A 22,270-nucleotide genomic window follows, 5' to 3' on the forward strand; every position below is an offset into this window, starting at 1 on the left:
TCCACTGTGTTTTATCAAGGGCAGGGTCAATGCAGCTAGCTATCAGGAGATTTTGGAGCACTTCATGCTTCCATCTGCTGAAAAGCTTTATGGAGATGAAGATTTCATTTTTCAGCACGACCTGGCACCTGCTCACAGTGCCAAAACCACTGGTGAATGGTTTACTGACCATGGTATTACTGTGCTCAATTGGCCTGCCAACTCTCCTGACCTGAACCCCATAGAGAATCTGTGGGATATTGTGAAGAGAAAGTTGAGAGACACAAGACCCAACACTCTGGATGAGCTTAAGGCCGCTATCGAAGCATCCTGGGCCTCCATAACACCTCAGCAGTGCCACAGGCTGATTGCCTCCATGCCACGCCGCATTGAAGCAGTCATTTCTGCAAAAGGATTCCCGACCAAGTATTGAGTGCATAACTGAACATAATTATTTGAAGGTTGACTTTTTTTGTATTAAAAACACTTTTCTTTTATTGGTCGGATGAAATATGCTAATTTTTTGAGATAGGAATTTTGGGTTTTCATGAGCTGTATGCCAAAATCATCAGTATTAAAACAATAAAAGACCTGAAATATTTCAGTTGGTGTGCAATGAATCTAAAATATATAAAAGTTTAATTTTTATCATTACATTATGGAAAATAATGAACTTTATCACAATATGCTAATTTTTTGAGAAGGACCTGTATATATATATATATACAGTATATATACACTGCCCTGCCAAAAACATAAGCAAAATTTAACTAAGCAAATAGGTAAGAGCCTCCCATTGGATAATTACTGCATGGGTGATTATGTTTCAGCTGGCAACAAGTTATTTAACCCTAACTGATGCAGTGAGTAGCTTCTCATTTGTTTACATTTTACATTTTCAGCATTTAGCAGACGCTTTTATCCAAAGCGACTTACACAATGAGCAATTGAGGGTTAAGGGCCTTGCTCAAGGACCCAACAGTGGCAACTTGGTGGTGGCGGGGCTTGAACCGGCAACCTTCTGTTTACTAGTCCAGTACCTTAACCACTGAGCTATCACTGGCCCATTTGTTAAACAACCATGTCGAAAGACACATCCTGTGGTCGTGGAAAAGATGTTAATCTGTTTCTTAAGGGTCAAATTATTGGCATGCATCTAGCAGAGGAAACATCTAAGGAGATTGCTGAAACTACTAAAACGGGTTAAGAACTGTCCAACGCATTATTAAAAAGTGGAAGGACAGTGGGGAAACATCATCTTCGAGGAAGGAATGTGGTCAGAAAAAACTCTTAAATGATTGATTTACCCTGTTCCAGAGTGATGGGCGCATCAAGGTAAGAAGAGAGAAGGCTGAAGTGATGCACCCATCATGCCTAGTGCCTACCGTACAAGCCTGTGGGGGCAGTGCTATGATCTGGGGTTGATGCAGTTGGTCAGGTCTAGGTTCAGCAACGTTATGTGCCCAAAGAATGAGGTCAGCTGACTACCTGAATATACTGAACGACCAGGTTATACCATCAATGGTTTTTTTCTTCCCTGATGGCACAGGCATATTCCAAGATGACAATGCCAGGATTCATCGGGCTCAGATTGTGAAAGAGTGGTTCAGGGAGCATGAGACATCATTTTCACACATGGATTGGCCACCACAGAGTCCAGACCTGAACCCCATTGAGAATCTTTGGGATGTGCTGGAGAAGAGTTTGTGCAGTGGTCCAAATCTCCCATCATCAATACAAGATCTTGGGGAAAAATTAATGCAACTCTGGACAGAAATAAATGTTGTGACATTGCAGAAGCTTGTGGAAACGATGCCACTGCGAATGTGTGTGGTAATCAAAACTAAAGGCGATCCAACCAAATATTACAGTGTGTGACCTTTTTTTTGGCCACATATATGTGTGTGTGTGTGTGTGTGTGTGTGTGTCTAAAACCGGTCAACCGTACGTATTAAGTTCGCAAGATGTAATTCAATACACTTTGTGTGGCTCAGATACTGTGTTGGTAACGGGTATAGACGCGCGTTTGAGCCAATAAAAGAAGCCGAATCACGTGACATCGCAGTTACCATAGTAGCATTCAAACACTGCAGCTTCAGCGCCAAGAAGTGTAAATATGGTCGATATATCGGTTTTTACTCTTTTACAATTCTTCCTAAACGCATTTCTTTGATAATATTGAATCAGTTTTACTGTATGGTGAAATAAACGGTAACATAAAAAGCTAAAGCACCAGTAAAAGTCAGTCTAACTTCAACTATATAAGTGAACAATGTCAGAGCTACAAGCTAAACCCGACAGCTCGTTGGAGGTGGTGAACGTTAACGTTATAGAGACAGATTCAGGTGCGAATCTCCAACACACAGACCATGAGGTGCTGAACCAAATTACTCAAACTGACATTGCACAACAGAAGGTGGAGGAAGAAGAACACACCGCTACTCACCAGGAGCTGAAGGTGGAGATCCGCACTTCATCTACAGCTGCATTACTGACTTCAGATCAGAGTTTAACAACTGAAACAAGTCAGGACAAAGTCAGAGCACATGATAACCAAGTAATCAAACCTCCTAATGATACAATAAACTCCACAGCAACAGGTGAGTTTGCTACAGGGGTTTCTCAACATTCATATATTTTGCACTTGTCTTAAGTGTAAGGGTGCAGATGAGAAGTTAAATAAAGCCTAGAGTAATTCAATACTTAAATGTAAACACAGCACCATTACAATAAAACCTAAAGTATCGTGCTTAAACAACAATGCCACTGAGCATTGTTGTGTTTTTAACTAATTAAAACCTACACTAGCTGTCAGCAATAACGTGCAACACTCCCAGCAGTTTTATCCCTAAGGTAAAGACTGTCCAAAGTTTTACATCACTATTGAACCAGAACAGAACTGGTTCACATGCATTCTGATTGGCCTATCCCAGCTTTTCAATGGGCGCAAGGCACACAGTAACACCTTGGACGGGGCGCCAGTCCATCACAGGGCAGACACACATACACACACCCATTCACTTATAGGGCAATTCAGTGTCTCCAATTAACCTGACTGCATGTTTGTCGACTGTGGGAGGAAACCTACGCAGACACGGGGAGAACATGCAAACTCCGCACAGAAAGGACATAGGCATGGTGCATTGCTTAAGTCTCTAAAGCACCACCCAAATTAGGGGTTTCCAGAACTGATGCCCATGCAACCAAGCAGGCTTTCACTGCAGGCAAGTATTAAAACCACCCAAATAAATTTAACAGAAATGCCAAACAAGTTTAGCATTTAAGCTCATTTGGCTAAATAATTCATTAAGTCAGTGTTCAGACTAGCCAAGACATACTATTCTAACTAAGCCTAATGTGACCACTTGTTTAGCACCTGCCAAATGCTGAATGTGAAGAAAAGTAAAGTTGCAAAATGAGACTTTAGATGTATTCCTGTATCTTCTGTACGTTGAAAAATGGATTTAAAAAAACTTAGGTCAGGATACTCTGTTCTAACATAAAGCCAAGGATTTTTAAAGCATTATGGTCTAAAAATTCATTGCATTGTTTTAAGATATATCAATAGAGTTTTCTTACTTTAATGCACTCAAATCAAACACCCAAAGCTTTATTATGCCTTTTGTTTCATATATTTCCAGTTAAAATCTTATTAATGCCAGATGGACACATGATGACTGTGGCCTTTAGCATAGGCCTAACCACCCAGGATCTGAAGAATCATTTTGCAAATGAGCTTAGAGTACCAGCGGACATTATTCAGATCACACTAGATGGTAACTTTATTTTTTACTTCTATCAATTCTAAGTAAAATTATAACAAACATAATAAACATTGTGTGTATGCAGTATGTCTTTATTGCACTGTATGTATCAACAAACATAAGCTGTCGCATTAATGGTAAATTCACATATATGCAGATCACCCATGACACTGGCACTGATTAACTCCCATGCCATCACAGATGCTGGTTTTTGCACAATTCAAAGGTACCAATTTGGATGGTCTTTGGCACATAAAGTCCATTTCAGACGACTTCAGGCCCAGAGACTCGTGAGCATTTCTGCACAATATTATTATATGGTTTCTTTTCTTGCATAATACAGTTTCAGGTTGCATTTCTTGATGCAGGGATGAACTGTATAACTGACAAAGACATTCCAAAGTACTCCCGAGCCTTTATGGTTATGTCCATTACTGGTCGCACATTCAGCAGTGGTTTCAACCCTTGATCTTTATGCACCAAGATTTCGCCCTGATTTCCTAAATGTTTTTTTTATATAATATTATAAACTGTAGATGGTGAAAGACCTTTTTGTTTGCAATCTTGTTCTAAGAAACATTGTAATTGAACTGACTGCTTTAGAAAGTGTTTCAACTTTTCTGGAAACAGGGTTTGCATATACAATATTTGATTTTGAATGGGTATAATTTGTCTTTTCTCTGACAGTCATCACTTAATCACCCCTACTGACAAAATGAAAATGTTTTTGTAAGGTAAACAAACAAACCAAAAAGATATCCATAAAAGTATTCCTACCCTTTATTTAATACTTTAAACCCCTTTAGCAGCAATTACAGCTGCAAGTATTCTTGTATATGACTCTCCAAGCTTTGCACATCTGCATTTGTGCAGTTTATCTCATTTTAATGGCAGGTCCTCTCTTATATTGCATGGCAAGCATCTGTGACATCTTTAGGCCTCTCCACAGTTGTTCAGTGTGGTTTTAGAATGGGCTTTGGCTGGGCCTCTGAGGAACATTCAGAAACTTGCTCAGCAACAACTCCAGTGTTGTTACGCCTGTTACTTGGGTCATTGTCATGGTAAATGGTAAACTGTTGACTTCTAGTTCGCATGTACTCGGAAAATAAAGTTACTTTCCACAATTCCACAAAGCCCCCTGTAGCATGATGCTGTCTCCAACATGCCTTTCAATAAGGATGGTTTTAGCCAGGTGATGTGGAGTGCTTGCTTTCGGTTGGACTTGCTTGCTGTTCTGCCCAAAGTTACACTGCTGTCTCATCACACCAGAGAATCTTCATTCTTCATCCCTTACATGTCATTTATCAGTTACAAAGCAGGCTGTTATATGCCTTTTACCCAGCCATGGCTATTGTCCTGCCACTTGGCCACTTGGCTGTAAAGACCAGATTTTTGTTTCAGAGATGGCTGTCTCTCCCCAGAAGTAGCTTTCATCTCTGCATAGGACATTTGGAACTTTTTAGAGTGAATAATTGGGTTCTTTCTTACCTTGAACTAGGCTTTTTTCCCAGATGCCCAACTCTAGGAAGGTTTAAGCATGCACCAAGCTTTTTTCATTTCAAAATTTTACTGTGGTCCTGTAAACACTTAGCCTTAGATAATGTTTTATATGCAATGCAATTCCAAACTGTCCAAGCAATTTAACTTGCACCTGAACACAATTTGGAGTACCACACCAATGGGTCTGAAAACTTTTTTAAATAAGAGTTATACATGGAGATATGGGTGTTGCATAATATTTTCCCTGTAGTTAATAATCTCATTTTTTCCTTAGTTTAAAACATTTTGTTTGAGAACTGAAAACCTATATGCAAAAATAAAGTAAATTAGCATTATTCAAATACTTTTTATAGTACTTCATAAATATATTTAGGTATTACATACAGATTGTGAAAAATTATAGGAGATACAAACATAAAGTAAAAAATGTGTATTATAAGGTGTTATGCCACTGTGAGCCAATTAACAGCTTCAGTTTGCCTTAGGTAGATTATACATTCATCAGGAACTATACTGGAGGTGTAAAACAGCATTATTTTAAAAGACGTACCCTTAATTAATGTTTTATAATCGTTATGTCTAACAGTGGTGTTCATACTCATCAGTCATTTAGAGATCCCTGGTGCCGTGTGGGGAGGGGAATTGTCTTTCTGACAAATGACCACTTTTATAAGGATGGAAATGTTCCCTCATATTTTAAATAATTTTGTACAGATTTGCAATGACCTGTCTCTCTAATCAGACCAGTGAACCTCAAATTTCATTCCAAACAAATGTTCAGTCACTACATTTCTCTACTTTTATTTAGGTTTGTCCTTTTAATTAGTGGATGTGATTTTTAGTAAATGTTAAGTGGGCCTGATTTGTGATGAGTTTCAAGTAAAATGTGTCTGTGCTGATTAAAAAAGGCAAGGCTGTGGATGATCATGAGACCCTGATGAGCCTTGGAGTGCAGCCACTCACCACAGTCCAGTTTGAGATGAGCTCATTAGATCCGGAGAATTACCCCATCAAACCTGTAAAACCTCAGCAGGAGTGCACCATGCCTGATGTCATTGCTGTCCGAGTACAAGCAGGTCAGCTTTGAATTTGTTCTTCGCACATTACAACAACATTATTTTTATAGGTATCTCGGGAGCTCTGTTGCTAATGAACAAATCGACTGCTTTCACTTTTCTTTGTCTGTTTGTACTGCTGTATTGCCTTTTCACTCTGTGTTAACCCCCAGGCGATGAAACTTATCAAGATGTGGTGGTTGAGATTGAGAGAGCTACACAAAAGAAAGCTTTTTTGGGAGGATATTGCCACAAGGTCACCAACACTGAGTACCATCATGCTGCAGTACAGACTATGACCAGGAGAAGGCCTGATAGGGGAGTAAAGATGTTCAGCAGAGACACACAGGTAGAGGTTGCATAATTATGTATGTTTTGTAGTGTCTAGACTAGTGCAAAGACAAGGTAGTTTATGTTTTAACAAATTTTGGTTAGAGGCATGTTTAACACTGTGTTATATTACTTTTCCTTATGATAATATTCTATCATTTTTAAGGATCTGAGGACACCAATACTTAATAGTTGAGAATCTTTTAAATATGTTATGATGTTATGTAGATGGAAAAGCCTTATATTCCTTAAAATCATGCATTGAAAAACATCATTCTTAAACTGTTGGACTACTGCAAAGTGGCAAACCTCAACCCACCCACGTAAATGACCAAGCTATTTATTTGTATCATTTAGTGTTTTCCTGAGGCATAGAGCGCTGTAAACCAGCTGTCAGTGTCTTAAAGGGAAGACCCATGCTCCTCAATTTTTCCTTATTTTGTGATTAGTACCAAAACCCAGTCAAGCTTTCTGATTTCTTATTTTTTTCTGACTTTTCTGGTAGAATTGCAGCCTCTGAGTCCATTGTAATGTAAAACTTACTTGTCTGGAGTCATTATCACCTGTAATCTAGCAGCTTCTAAATGATGGCATACCTCATAGTTATGTGGTTATTTGATTACAATTGACCACCCACACCAGGACATTAAGTATAAAATGTGTTTATCGCAGATGTATGTCTCCTTTTTGATTGCTTTCTAAACCTGTAAGCTCTTGTCAACAGACAGTGGAGGTGAAAAGTCAGGCCCAACAGTGCTCCATCGACACTTCCACTCAGATGACTAAGATTGGCTGCTACATGTCCAACATGAAGGACAAACTCATCACACCGGGGATGTACTTCACTGCAGATGAGTACCACAACAAAAGGCTCAAAGCTGTATGTGTTTGGCTGAGTATGTGCATTTGCTGGATTCTTTCAAGAGATGTGGATTTGACTTGTCTGTGTTTTGATTTGTTTGATGTTTTGAGGTAATAACTATACAGACATACACCAGGCGCTGGCTGGCCCAGCAGTTCATGGCTCATTTGAGACAGGAGAGAAAGCTAAGACTGGCCTGGATGGAAGAAGAGGAAAGGAGAAAGGTGGAGGAAAAAGAGAAACAGATCAAAGCCGAGTACTACAGGAGAATGAATCCTGAGAAAAAGGAAGACTTTTCCTTGCTATATAATGCACTAGAAAGTAAGTATGTATATGTTATATTTATCGGGGGGTGGAGAAATAATGAAAAAGAACTAATGCTTCTGCCATAATATTAAAACCACCTCCTTGTTTCTATACTCACTGTCCATTTTATCAGCTCCACTTACCATAAAGAAGCACTTTGTAGTTCTACAATCACTGACTATAGTCCATCTGTTTCTCTGCATGCTTTGTTAGCTCCCTTTCATGCTGTTCTTCAATGGTCAGGACACTCCCAGGACCACTACAGAGCAGGTATTATGTAGGTGGTGGATCATTCTCAGCACTGCAGTGACACTGACATGGTGGTGGTGTGTTAGTGTGTGTTGTGCTGGTATGAGTGGATCAGACACAGCAATGCTGATGGAGTTTTTAAATACCGGGTCCCCTCACTGTCCACTCTATTAGACACTCCTACCTAGTTGGTCCACCTTGTAGATGTAAAGTCAGAGACGATCGCTCATCTATTGCTGCCGCTGGAGTTGGTCATCTTCTAGACCTTCATCAGTGGTCACAGGACGCTGCCCACGGGGCGCTGTTGGCTGGGTATTTTTGGTTGGTGGACTATTCTCAGTCCAGCAGTGACAGTGAGGTGTTTAAGTGAGCGCAGCTGTAGCCTAGTGGTTAAGGTACTGGTCCAGTAATCAGAAGGTTGCCGGTTCAAGCCTCACCACTGCCAGGTTGCCACTGTTGGGCCCTTGAGCAAGGCCCTTAACCCTCAATTGGTTAGATTGTATACTGTCGCAACTGTAAGTTGCTTTGAATATAAACCGTCTACTAAATGCCAAAAATGTAAATGTAAAAACTCCATCAGCATTGCTGTGTCTGATCCACTCATACCAGCACAACACACACTAACACATCACCACCATGTCAGTGTCACTGCAGTGCTGAAAATGATCCACCACCCAAATAATACCTGCTCTGTGGTGGTCCTGACCATTGAAGAACAACATGAAAGGGGGCTAACAAAGCATGCAGAGAAACAGACTACAGTCAGTAATTGTAGAAATACAAAGTGCTTCTATATGGTAAGTGGAGCTGATAAAATAGAAACAAGGAGGTGGTTTTAATGTTATGGCTGATCTGTGTATATTCTGTGAAAAAGTCAGGGTTGTCTTGATTAATTTTAAGAACCTCCAGAACGCATTGGCTAAGGGTCAATCGAGTAATATCCAAAACCCAGAAACCCCACAATCTGTGGTTTAATAATGAATGCAAAACTCAAAAGAAAGCAGAAAATATGTTTGACAAATATCACACTACAAAAAAACCTCATTAAACTTAAAATCTGTAGAACACAGGCCAGCAGGATAATAAACCAAAACAAACAAACAAAAAACATGGGAAAAGTTTGCCTCATAAAATCAATACATCAATCAAAATGGTGTGGAATATGATCTGCAACATGAAAAATAAAGGAAGTCAGACCCAAATACAATATCTAATATGCAAATAAACCCTCCTAACTGCTGAAAAAGAAATAGAAAATGAAGTGGCAAATAAATTTGCATCCAGCTCTCTCAAAATAAGCTTTCTTCCCGAATTCCAAAGGAGTTTCACGACTGGAAAAGGCCCCATTTTTACTTGAGTAACTCCCATAGAAGAACTCTTAATGCCCATTCATATATGCTATGACACTGCAGTTGGCCTAGAAATGATTCATTATAAATTTTTAAAGCAATAACCCCACACTGCACGCTTAACACTCCTAAACAATATAAACCCTAAATGTTCCCCCAGGGGAATCCCAGTGCAGCAAAAGGAGGCAACAATTATCCCAATCTCCGAACCATAAAAGGACCACAGAAACCCTAACAACTACTCTGACAAGCTTTGCAAAACCTTAGAAGGAATGGTAAACCAGTATGGTTTAGTATGGTTCATGTAGCAAAATAACTTAAACCAAAGCAGAGGTTGGAGCACTGTGGACAACCACATCAGAATAGAAGTGTACATCAGAGATGACTTTATCAGCAAAAAGCCTGAACAGCAGAGTTTTCCGTCCTAGAGAAAGCCTACGACCACACGTGGAGACGTGTAAAAAATATGCAACAAATGGGCCTATGGGGATGAGTTCAGTCTTCATATTGAACTTCATAACAGACAGAAAGTTCAAGGTCAGGGTAAAGACCTAAATAAACTAGAACTGAGAGTGCTGCAAGGCAGCATCTTATTAGTAACCCTTTTCAATATCAGAATTAACAATGTCGTACAATCCTTTCACCCACACATCATAAGCTGTTTGTATGTAGACAACCACTGCATATGTAGCAGGGGATGACACCAACCAACAGTAGAACAACCAACATACAAAACGGTTGAAAGATCTCCAAAACTAAAACAACCTGCAACCACTTTTGCAAACTAAGGGTTCTACACCCAAAGCCTAACCTAACTTTGGACGAAGAAAGTAAAAATATTGAAAAAGAAAACCAGATTCCAGATACCACTGACCATCACCACAGCATCTGCTCCATTCTTACAGCAGAAGCTTACTCACTACTACTCGACACGAACTTCATACAAGATCTTCCAGAAGACTTTCCCTGCAAGCCATGGAATTCCCTAAAATAGATCACCACATTATTACCGAACTCCTCGCCGCAGAGAAAAAACTAAGAAAACAAAAATACCAACTAATCTTTTGCTGGTTTCCAAGCCACTGAGGTTTCCTTGGAAACGAAAAGGCGGACCAACTCGCTAAAAAGACAGCAGGAAAAGACATCACCATATGCCATGTACCCCCAGCGGACGCTACTTTTCAATAAAAGCATACTTTAAATCCATGTGGCATGAGAGATGGGAAGAAATGCACTCAACAAACTATATATAATCTTACCAAACATCAACAGGAGGAGACCACACTATTCCCTAAACAGACTCAAACCTAACACACAAACATCATTATCAGGAGAAAGTGCACCAGTCTTGCGATACACCCCTAACAGTAAAACATATCTTTATTTACTGCCCAGACACTCAACCCTATAGGACAGAACTTTAATAAGGAAGACATCACAAAAACATTTTTGAAAAGGCTAAAAAAAAAAAATGCACCTGCTTGTGTTTTTTCTGGAGTTGTTTTCTCTGAAAGGGGCTTAGACTATGAAGAGGATAAAAATGCTTGGTGGATGCTGTTTATATAAGCGCTTGGTTACTAATTTTACTGCTGGAATCTTAGTGTCTATGCAAACGCCTCACAAACTAACTGTGTATCTGTGAAAACAGACCCCTGAATCCACTTTTTAACCAGGTACTAATACAAAATGAAAATGCCTTAATTTAAGTATTGAATCACTCAGACCAGCAATTGTACTCCTTCTACTCAGAGAGCAGCACCAACTGTGTTCTCTTGGCCTATGACAGGAGTATAAGCTGTGGCATAATTGGCAGTGCCAGCAGCAGACACTAATTGGCCACTGTGTCCGCTAGGATGGGATGACCAGACTATGTGGGCGGGGTCTTCAAAAGCACAGCAAAGACCCTGGTTAGCAGATAGAGGTGCCTGTGCAGAGTGAAAAATGGGAAAAAATTTGAGAAAATGCATAAATAAATAGATATAATGGGGAAGTCACATGTTTATTTTAACTTAAATATCACAACGATATTAATAATGTAAAATACAGTAAACTATTTAGGGATTAGTTTGCTCTGTTTTTTTTTTTTTGTCGGGGCGGCTCGGTGGGTAGCACTGTTGCCTCACAGCAAGAAGGTCCTGGGTTTGATCCCCAGGCAGGGTGCTCCGGGTCCTTTCTGTTTGGAGTTTGCATGTTCTCCCCATGTCTGCGTGGGTTTCCTCCGGGAGCTCCGGTTTCCTCCCACAGTCCAAAAAACATGCAGTCAGGTTAAATGGAGACACTGAATTGCCCTATAGCTGAATGGATGTGTGTATGTGTGTGTGTATGTGTGTGTGTGTATGTGTGTGTATGTGTGTCTGCCCTGCGATGGACTGGCGCCCTGTCCAGGGTGTTACTGTGTGCCTTGTGCCCATTGAAAAGCTGGGATAGGCTCCAGCACCACCATCTCCCCCCCTCCCCGCGACCCTAGTTGGATAAGCGGTTAAGACAGTGAGTGAGTGAGTGTTTTTTGTCAGTGGTGTGTTGCTGGAGGAAATTACCAGGAAATAACAAAATAGAAGCAACAGTCAACCACAAAAATGAAAGCAATGTTTCATTTAAATCCTTTACATGACAGTAAATTCTGGATACAGTTGTGTTTATCATTATAAAACCTGTTTTCATCAATTTGCTCCTTGTTATCTTCATATATTGTACAAATAATGCAGTGATTGGTTGAAATTGCCCAGTGAATTAGCATCAATCACAAATTCCTGAAGTGACCATATTTAATAAAAAAGCACAGTATTTGATTAATATGCTCACAGTACTTTATCGCTCACTGTTCTGTCTCAGAGCCACAAAAACTAAGCTAATAAAAAAATAATAATATTACAAATATGATTTATAATAGGATATACTATGTAATATATTGGTTAATTAGTCTTTTCTGAAAATATTAATATAATAAAGCAATATAATGAGCAAACTTGTACTTCTATGTGTATGTTAGAGTGGAGGCAGGAGGAGTTGGAGAACATTAATGCCAGTCTGTGTGGAGCAGAGAGGAAAGCAGCTCTGTGTGCTCTTTTGGAACAAGAGACTCAGCTCATAGCATCTATAGAACGCCACCGCATTGCTGCAGGAGAGAGAAACCAAGAGAAAGCAGTGCAAGCATTTCTCGACAAGGTTCTTCATTATTTATTTCCTACTTTGTTTATATGTGGAAAAGAAGAAGCATACTTCACTAAAATGTTTATTACAGGTTGGTGTCATGGTCTCTAATGAGTTTATGTTTAGAGCTATTAACAGCTCTAAATACATGCTGCAGTCTTTCTAAAACAAGCCCTATTTAATGCTGGATGCGTTTAACACATTACAAACAGTATCTACAGCTAAAGTAAATAAACAAAACACTTAAAAATAATATTAAAAAACAATAGGCTTACCATATTACTTAGTGTTTCAAAGTGCTGGAGTACACTTTTTAATAGCTAAGGGTACACCAATTTGCCATAGCAATTATTACCATAGCAGCCTATTTCTTTAGCATATATACTGCATGATGTTGTTTGTAATCAGCAGAGATGGAAAGCACTGTAACCTTTTGTAAAGACATTTGCTATTATGCTACAGTATTGAGACATTTGCTCTAATGTGATAACAAAAGATTTATTTCTGCTGCATTTCATGTATTCCTCACTGTTGTGATGCTTAACTGAGTAAGAAAGCTAATTCTAGGGCGGCCCGCAATACCGGCCTTACAGACTGTGCAGAAAAGAGTTCTGGATTTGCTACAGTTAGTGTCTCTGGGGGGGTTAGTATTGAAATGTTGTAAGAGAGTGAGTGTCTGATACCCTGTGATGGATTGGTGTCCTGGTATACTGATGTCCAGGTGAATTTCTGCCTTGCACCTAGTGTTTTGGGCTATGCCCAGAATCTACAGCAAACCTGATTGATGTAAAGCAGTCACTAAAGTAAGAAAGAGCAAATTAATAAAGAAAGACAAATGAGTGTGTGATGCCCTAAAATTGTTTGGCCCCCTTATTTACTGTGTTTCTATGATCCAAGATCCAGACTTACTGCAACCCTGATCAGAATAGCAGTTACAATAAGCAAACCAATAAAGGAATCAGAATATGAGTGATACAGAGCTTTAAAAAACATTTTTACCCCTATCAGTTTTTTTGTATTTTTTCCATATTTGTCATACTTAATTGTTTTACATCTTCAGACAGGATTCACAATATAACAGATAATCTACGGTAAAACAAAATGCATGTTTTAAAAAAAGTTTTTTAAAACATGTAATTGATAATAGGGAACGGATTATAATTCTGTAGGAGTGAGTCTGGTGATTGATCTGTAACCTAAAGCTAATGTACATCTGGATTATGCAGCATGGCAAAGATCTGAAGCACAAAAGCAAATTCCCATATTATAATGCTGTGGCCCGAACTTGATCAGTTGGTTCATGCGTAAAAGCTCACAAAATGAGGCTAATTAAAGTAATTATGGAAAGAAGAGTGGGACAACATTCCTTCACAGTGATGTAAAATGACTGGTCTCCAGTTATGTAAGGTGTCTGGTTGCAGTAGAGATACAACCAGTTCTTAAGTTTAAGGTTACAAATACTTTAATCTTTATAAGGGGAATTTGGTTGTTTCAGAAGTTAACTGGAATATAACCTTTAAAAAAAATAAGCATTTTAAAGCTATTTTGTTATTTCTAAGTTCTCCTTGTCTCATTTTATAGTTTTACAAAACTGTACAGCGGGTGCCACACAGCAACATGAGACTCACATGCACGGGTTTAATCCTTGCTCTATATATGATAAGTTCCTGGCATGCACCTAGTGTTTCTGTGTGAAGTTGGACCCACAGCAACCCAGACCAAGATGACACAGTTGTTAAAAACATATTAGTGAATGAATATTGAATATGAAAAATGAATATTAGTACAGTTTTGCTTTTACACGTAATAAAAGTGTGATAAATATATGTATTATGTATATATATATTATGTTGTATGTGTTGATGTTCTGTATTGTTAAAGGAAGAATACTTGTGGACTGTATTTGTTTGGGCTGGGGCATATTCGAATTTATTAGCAGTATGAAAGTACACAAATATTTTGACCACTTATTTCTGTTTACTCTTGGTGCAGTGTGCTGCCTCTAAGCAATGGCGAGCATTTGATGGGAAAATTACCCAGATGGACACACCAAACACCATCAGGGCAAAAGAGCTTCGGGACCTCTACTGCAGCATTACACTAAAGGACCTGAACCAGGAGGAGCGTCTTGATGTGCTGCTTACACTTAAACAAACTGTCAAGGTAACACACATCTTTACACAAACTATACTTTTTATTACGCTCATTTGTAAACATTCTATCCTTAATAAAATAATTGACCCAGTGTGCTAATCTGCTTACAGTCTCAGTATGCAACAGATTTTGGTTGACATCAGCTTTCAGGTTCTTCTATGTTTTCATCTGTTAGTTTCAAAAGGGCTGCATGAGCTCTCTTTGGTTACTGTGTTTTAGGTTAATCTCTTTAGAGATTGTACAGATTGCTTGTATTATGTAAATTAGGTGTTGTCTGTAAAATTATTGCATAAATGCCATTTTTTATTTGTCAATCATCCCATAATCTGCACTTTCAAGTTTCCTTTTCCTGTTTCCCTAGAAACAATACTTTTTTTCTCAAATAATAGAAAAACAACTACAAATAAATATCATTTAAAATGTCCTTCCCCTAATTCCTGTGAAAGTAATTCATCTGAAAATCCCAAAATTCTCTTTTGTGCTTGCCCTATGATCTATCAATGTATTGCCCTACTATTCATACCTTCTTCTATTTATGAGGTTTTACACTCATCAGGTTGTTCTAGTGCATGCGGGTGTGGAACTTGGTGATCTTGTTAAGACCACAATAGTCTATACATGGCTTTAGGCCTCCATCCTTTTTTCCACCAACAAGATCCCAGCAGACATAAATGATTTGGGGGGTCAGATGAACCCTTGCCCAAGGGCCTTCTGAAAGTATTTTTCCATGACAGTGGTCTCAATGTTTGAGGAGGGTAAACTCTAGACCAGGGAAAAGTAGCCCCCTGAGAGCAGGTCAATAGCACAGTCCCACAGTTTCAGGGTCTGTGTGGTAGATACTAGTCAACTCTGTGATAACTAAATCCTCTTTAAAGTGACAATATGCCATGAGAATGTTTTGCTGTGACTTGTGCTATAGAGACCTTTAACAGCCACACCGGAATTGGAGACATGGATCTATGCAGTTCTTCGACTATACTGTACTGTGATTTCGGCCAATTCAAACTCCATTCTAACCTTATCTTCCTATTATGTGAGCAATCTAAAGAGTGGGTGGTGTTATGCATTAATTAAGGTACAAGACTAGGAAAGTATCCAAACTTTTGCATATGCCACAGGTCCAATTTTATATGAATAAGTTAATCAAATATAAAGTAACAGTGCATAAATTTCTCATTTGGAGAGAAAAAAACACATTAAAACTGTTTGCTTTATAATGTAGGATTAATTATTTAATAATTTTTATATTGCATTTTCATAGCATTTGATGTGATTTTGTCCTCAGGGCATTTAGTGCATTTTTTAGATGGTCATAGTAGAACTGGTATAGGTAAACAGTTAATATTAGTATAGTGGTTGTTCATCTATATAGGATATTTACACTTGTTCTTTTTCACAGACAGCTAAATTTCTTTCTACTTTCTTATTAAAAACAATGAGCAACAATTTCCAAATCTTTCCTTTTTTTTCAGACCCAAAAGGATTTAGCACATAAAGTGTTAGCCTATTATTAAACAAGCCTTTAAATTCTTTATAAAATGCAATGTGTCACTTATTTGTATTATTGTATGTGTTGGTATCTGTTAAAAGGAGCACAACTGTAACCTGACTAAAGAGATTGTGGCATTAACTGAACAAGAGGCTGACCTTCTAAGAAGGGGTGTAAAGGAGAGTAATTTAGAGGGGCTGAGAAAGAGGATTGCCACTCTCTTCCTCCAGTACATCAAAACACCCACTTTCAACCCACGGGTGGCCAAATTCCTGCAGGCATGTACTGATTTAGTATTAGTTACTTCATATCATTTGCATACAAAACCATTATTATTATTATTATTATTTATAAAATATTTTAGGGATGTAATTTAATTATTTGCTGGTGCTTTAGTAATGGATTGAAAAGGAACTCTGAAAAGTGCATGGCAAATGATGTTGCAGTGATTTTATTATCACACCTTTAGCTGTGCAAAAGTATTTAAAGGTGAAAGTGTGTGTTTATAAGGAAATGCAGACCTCTGTGGGCCAATATTTAAGCACAAGAAGGTATTGTACATACCCATCAGTCAATGTGTATATAGTGATTCTTGAGTATAAAGAAAACACAACAATCATTACTAATATTGTAACGTGTATATTACAATATATATATATATATATTATAAATATGAGTGCTGTGTCTGCCTGCTCAGCAGTCCATCCAGTAATACAAATACTGAATTTATTTGTTGGATTGGAGAAAATGGTTATATAAAATAAAGAGTCTTTGAGTAAAAACTCTGATGATGGGATTCTAAAAGCAGGACTTACTGCATGTAGTAAAGGCCCAGACAAGCAGATTCAAACTATGTCTTTATAACACATCATACAATATAACAGAACCAAAACTGGAGGGGTCAAACATTAAGACTTGTACCATTCTCTTGGTGTAGGCCATTCTCTTGATGTAAAAAAGAATTTGAGCAGTTTTGTTTTACAGTAATAAACTCTATTAAAGTTATCTAGAGCTGCTCTTTTCAACTCTTGATCCAAAATAAAACTGGATAAGGGTGATAAAAACTGTTAAGGGTGTGACTAAAATATCTATCATTTCTACCACTTACAAAGATATCTACATACATTTTGTTGTCTATGTTTTTTAGTGCTTTATCTTACTGTTCTACTTTACCAGGTGCCACAAGACGCAGCCGACCTAAAAAAGAACATTTATTACTGCCGTGGCTGCAGAAACTACCTGCCCTCCACTGACTTTGCCCTGACAGTGAACTCTCGTGTTGTGGGCCTCTGCTGCCGCTGTAAAGAGCTGGATGGTGAGGCTCGGCAAAGAGAGGATTTCTCCCATTATAAAACTATCCTGAAACGACTGTGCAAGGATGAGGCAGAGTACAACCCAGACACCAAGATTCCTTACCTCCTGCAGGTAGAGCACATTTAAATACACCATGCACTAATGTCATCATTATCACTAGTGCCAATAAATATCACAGCTAGGTACTCAAGGGCAACAAATATTGTAGTGTGATTTCTGTGGGGAATGTGTGTCTTTATTAGGAGCCGGATCTTCGGTATTTGGTGGATGTGGTATGGAGGGCTCAGTCTGCACAGAGTGCCTGTGATGACCTGCTTGACCTGCTGATGGTGCGCTGGGATAAGCACTGTGACTGGAGCCCCTGGAACTGCATACTGCTCACCAAGGACGAGGCAGCCGCACACCTCAAGGTTGAAGACATAGACAAAGTAAGCTGAACATTCAACAATAATAATAACAATAATAAAACCCACCCAAAAAAGGGCAGAAACAAACCCTGGACAGGGCACCACTATCACTCAATTATTTACTTACTTACTTATCCCTAGAGGCAATTTAGAGCAGCCGCTCCATCAACTAGCATGTTTTTGGAAAACCAAAGCATCTAAAGGTAACCAATGAAGAGAATGGCACAGTCAGTAACTGGAGACCACGATTTAACAAATGCTTTTTACTATAAATTACTGCAGTGCTGTGGAAAAAAAGTATTTATTCAGATTTTTTCCAATTTTGCAATTTTGCATATTGCATATATCCAGCTCTTTTCCATTATGCATCATAATGGAAAAGGTCAACATTTATATTTACACTGGGCAAAAATGGAAACCTTTTTCACTGCTTATCAACAGGACCATAAAGGCTTGTCTCACATTGACTAAAGAAAACCTTAAAAACCATCAAGCCTTTTGTAATTTTGTTCATTGCAGTAATGAGTTAAATGTGAAACTTTTTAGGGGACAAACCATAAATGATAATAACAAAAATCACAAGGTAGGTGGTGATGGTGGGAGGATACTTTCCTCCAAACCCTATTTCCATAAAAGTTGTGACATTTTATAAAATGCAATAAAGAACAAGAATCTGATTTGCTAATTCTCTTGAAACTACATTTAACTGACAACAGTACAAATAAAAGATTGTTTTTACATACCAACTTTGAATTTAATGCCTGCAACATGTACAAAAGAATTGGGATAGAGGCGTGTTTATCACTATGGTACATCACCTTTCTTATTAATTACACTTGTTAATCATTTGAAAACTTAGCAAACTAATTGTTGCAGTTTTACAAGTCGATTTTTGCCCATATTGCATGATACAAGAATTCTATCCTGCCCAGGGTGTATGCCTGCCCTCCAATGGGTCTTCCTAGGGTAGGCTGTGTTCTTTCTCTTGGTGTGACCGTGATTTGACCAGTATAAAAAATACTGAGTATAATGAATAAATGGCTTAAAACTTAAGGGTTACCTAGTATGGAAAACCAACGAAGTCAGACTAGGGGCTGTAATTAAAGCATTCAAACAAAAATAAAGCACTAAGGTGTTATTTGGGGTAAATCTAATCAGAGAACAGAAACATGGTTTGGTGCACTGACTAAAATGTATTTTTTTGTTTTACCTGACATTGTGGCAATTGAGGACAATATGGACAAAACCAATGGCTATGACAGCCTGCACTCTATTTGGAAGGCCTTCTATAAGATTTTGGATTGTGTCTGAGGAAAGTTGTGTCCATTTAGTCAAAAGAACATTTGTGAGTCACTGATATTTAATTTTGAACCGATGTTCCAATTCACCCCAAAAGTGTTCAGTAGTATAGAGGTCAAGGCTCAGTGCCGGCCACTGGAGTTACTCCAGTTATACTTGTCAAACCTTTATGGACTTTGCGTTGTTCACCAGGGCACAGCTATGCTGAAAGTGTTGCCACAAAGTTGAAAGCACATAATTTAAAGCACCTTGTTAGCAATAGATGTGGCTGAAATACTGTTATTAAGAGGAGACATACTTTTGCAAACAACTGTGTAATTTGTTTGTGCAAATGTTACTTGAGATACAATCCAATCAAGTTAATTTTATGTGTTTTGTTTTTTTATAGTGTGTACAATATTATAGGATTAATAAAAGTTCTACAATGCACTGAATTTATTACAATTAAAATGCCAAAGATTAGAGTGTAATCTAAACTAAAACAAAATAATCATGTTGCTACATTCTTTCAGAGAACCATTCTGAATCATCTTGCGTTGTTAGTTAAGTATTCTAATGTCAGTTCACTGTATGATTAAAACACTTCTGTTCTGATTCACTCTAATCACACAGCTGGAATGCTGCAAAAACAAACATCAAGTGACGCTATCTTACTGGTAGTGATGGCAGTTACACAATTCACCAGCACACTTAAATTACAGATTAATAGACCATGACCACTGACGTCACAAATGATCCACAAACGTACCAGACTCTGATTACAGGTGCTTGTTTATAACCAGATCACCTGATCCAAAATACACAGTGTCTATTGCTACACTGTCAAAAACAGACACTGAGCCAGGAATGGGAACTGATAAAACACAGATAGTAGTTGGGCTACAGAAAAGCTACAGAATATGTTTTTACCTTATCTATCATTTACTCAGTACCATGTAATGATCAACTCTACACTTGTCTCCCTTAATTACTTTTTAGATTAAAAATGTCTTCTGTATTTATTGTAGGCCTTTTTGTATTTATTGTACTGTTTTTTTATCTTCACTGTGTATATTGTATTGTCTTGCACTTTTTGTTCTGTGTTGCACCCTGGTCCTGGAGAAACGTTTCTTTTCAATATGTACTTGTATATAGCTGAAATGACAATAAAGCCTCTCATGAACTCTTGAACTCTAATGGCCAGCACAGTAACGGGCACAAGAATAAACAAGGACTGAAGTATTTGATTACAATAAAACAATAGAAGGCCAAAGGTTTATAGACACTTAATAGCTCAAAAACATTCAAAACCATTGGCAACTATTTGGATTTAGTATATTTCTTAATTGCTGTAACAGCCTTCATTCTTTTAAAATAGATTTCCACTAGATTTAAAAAGAGATTTATCACTGTTTAGCCACACAGGCATCACTTAGGTCTACGGTTGGTGTTTCAATTTCTTTCCCAATGTGTTGAACAAGTTTAGGGAATTTTGATGGTTTTTCCACACCAGTAAACACACAAATTCTAGAATTAGTTTTTATGCTGCAGTCCTAAAATTTTCCTTCATTTAAACCAACAAGCCCAGCCTAAACAATGAAAAACAGAACATTAAATTTGTCTAGTTAGTAGCCAACTGTAGCATTGTTCTGGAATTTAGATGTATCCATTAGACTACTAGATTATAAAACAAAACTCATAACTTGAAAAATGTGTTTCCATTGCTCTCATGTCCAACAGTGATGTGCTTTACAGCAATTAAGTTAATGCTTTAAAATACATATGGTGTTTTTAAGTGTGATTGATTTTTCCAAATGATACCAAATAAAATCCATGTTTGAATGTTGCTTGCAGGAACAGTTTGGAACTTAGCAGTGAGTGTTGCAACCAGGGACTGGCTTTTTTAGATGTTTGTGTCTATGAAGATTACATGACTGTCTGTTTAATATAATGCACCAGTTATTAAATGGTTTGACCAATATATACACACGTTTACACACTATTTCGTGTGTCTTTTTTATCTAGTTTTATGTATTGTAGCCAGAATAATCGTTTACAATTTACTATTAAAATTAACTACAATTTACTTTTTTTGCAGGCATATGGCATGATGTTTATCCGCAACATCAAATATAAACACACACTCGCCCGGAAATACTTCTCCCAGATCCCTGTGATGGCTGAATATCTCCATGATGTGAAATCACAACCTACCGGCCACAGCAGCCTGTTGGTCACCAATTCACTTTCTAATGTGACCAAGTAGTCTTGCTAAGACACTATAGGCTAAAGACATTTTGGTTTTCTATTTCTAAAACTATTCCTCAGCACAATTAAGAGAGCAATACAAATAGTTCCAAATCTACTTTAAATTACAGTTTTACACCAATGCCTCACTAATGTACAAGTGCTGGTTTAGTGGAAGTGACTCACTCTGTAATGGATTTATAATGACTACCCGGATTAAAATAAAGCCAATGACCTTTATTTTTAGATTTCTTTCCAGAAATTAAAGCACAAATCCATCACAGTTGTCTGTTTCACAAAGTTTGGTGAAATTATAATTCCAGTTCACACTACAGCTAATAGAACTGCCAGCTTTGTCATACAAACTTCATTTTCGGCTAGGTTTGTAATAAAAGCAGCAGCAAACCATGACTCTTAAACCTTGGCCCTCTGACCCCCTCCTATTTCCCTCGTCCAAATAATTCCAGCTTAGTTTAATGTTTCCGAGACAGTGTTTTAGAGCCACTGTTAAAATTGTTTTTCATATTAGATTTCGAGAATAAAGTCTTAATATTTCAAGAATGCAGTCTTGGCACCCAGGTGGCGCAGCGGGATATTTTGCTAGCACACCAGCACTGGCAAAATTGGTCACTTGTCTGTTGGGTGGTAAAAGACAGGACTATAAAAGGGGTGGGGTCTTTGGCGCTGTGCAAGGACCATGATTAGTAGCCTGAGAAGCCTGTACAGAAGTGGAGGAATGCAGAGATCAGAGTGTTAAGGGGCCTTGCTCAAACCTGGCAGTGGTGGGGCTTGAACCGGCAACCTTCTGATTACTAGTCCAGTACCTTAGCCGCTGGA

General features: G+C 38.1%; 1 protein-coding gene across 4 annotated transcripts; it reads left to right on the top strand.

Moving 5' to 3' along the window:
• Positions 1-2,142: 2,142 nt before the first annotated feature.
• Positions 2,143-21,673, top strand: iqub (IQ motif and ubiquitin domain containing). 4 transcript variants are annotated; one of them, XM_063002517.1, is made up of 12 exons: positions 2,143-2,579; positions 3,621-3,755; positions 6,152-6,319; positions 6,472-6,647; positions 7,353-7,508; positions 7,601-7,811; positions 12,384-12,559; positions 14,537-14,707; positions 16,289-16,465; positions 17,364-17,612; positions 17,744-17,929; positions 21,041-21,151. In XM_063002517.1, exons 1-12 carry the CDS (start codon positions 2,252-2,254, stop codon positions 21,056-21,058), a joined length of 2,151 nt encoding a protein of 716 aa, XP_062858587.1. In that variant the 5' UTR covers positions 2,143-2,251; the 3' UTR covers positions 21,059-21,151. The 4 variants fall into 4 exon arrangements, with proteins under 4 accessions (XP_062858587.1, XP_062858594.1, XP_062858570.1 ...); XM_063002500.1 differs by lacking the exon at positions 21,041-21,151 and adding an exon at positions 21,285-21,673 and having other exon boundaries at positions 2,161-2,579; XM_063002508.1 differs by lacking the exon at positions 21,041-21,151 and adding an exon at positions 21,285-21,673 and having other exon boundaries at positions 2,161-2,579; positions 7,616-7,811.
• Positions 21,674-22,270: the final 597 nt, after the last annotated feature.

Source organism: Trichomycterus rosablanca, chromosome 1, assembly GCF_030014385.1.
Source record: "Trichomycterus rosablanca isolate fTriRos1 chromosome 1, fTriRos1.hap1, whole genome shotgun sequence".
Classification (NCBI taxonomy): Eukaryota; Metazoa; Chordata; class Actinopteri; order Siluriformes; family Trichomycteridae; genus Trichomycterus; species Trichomycterus rosablanca.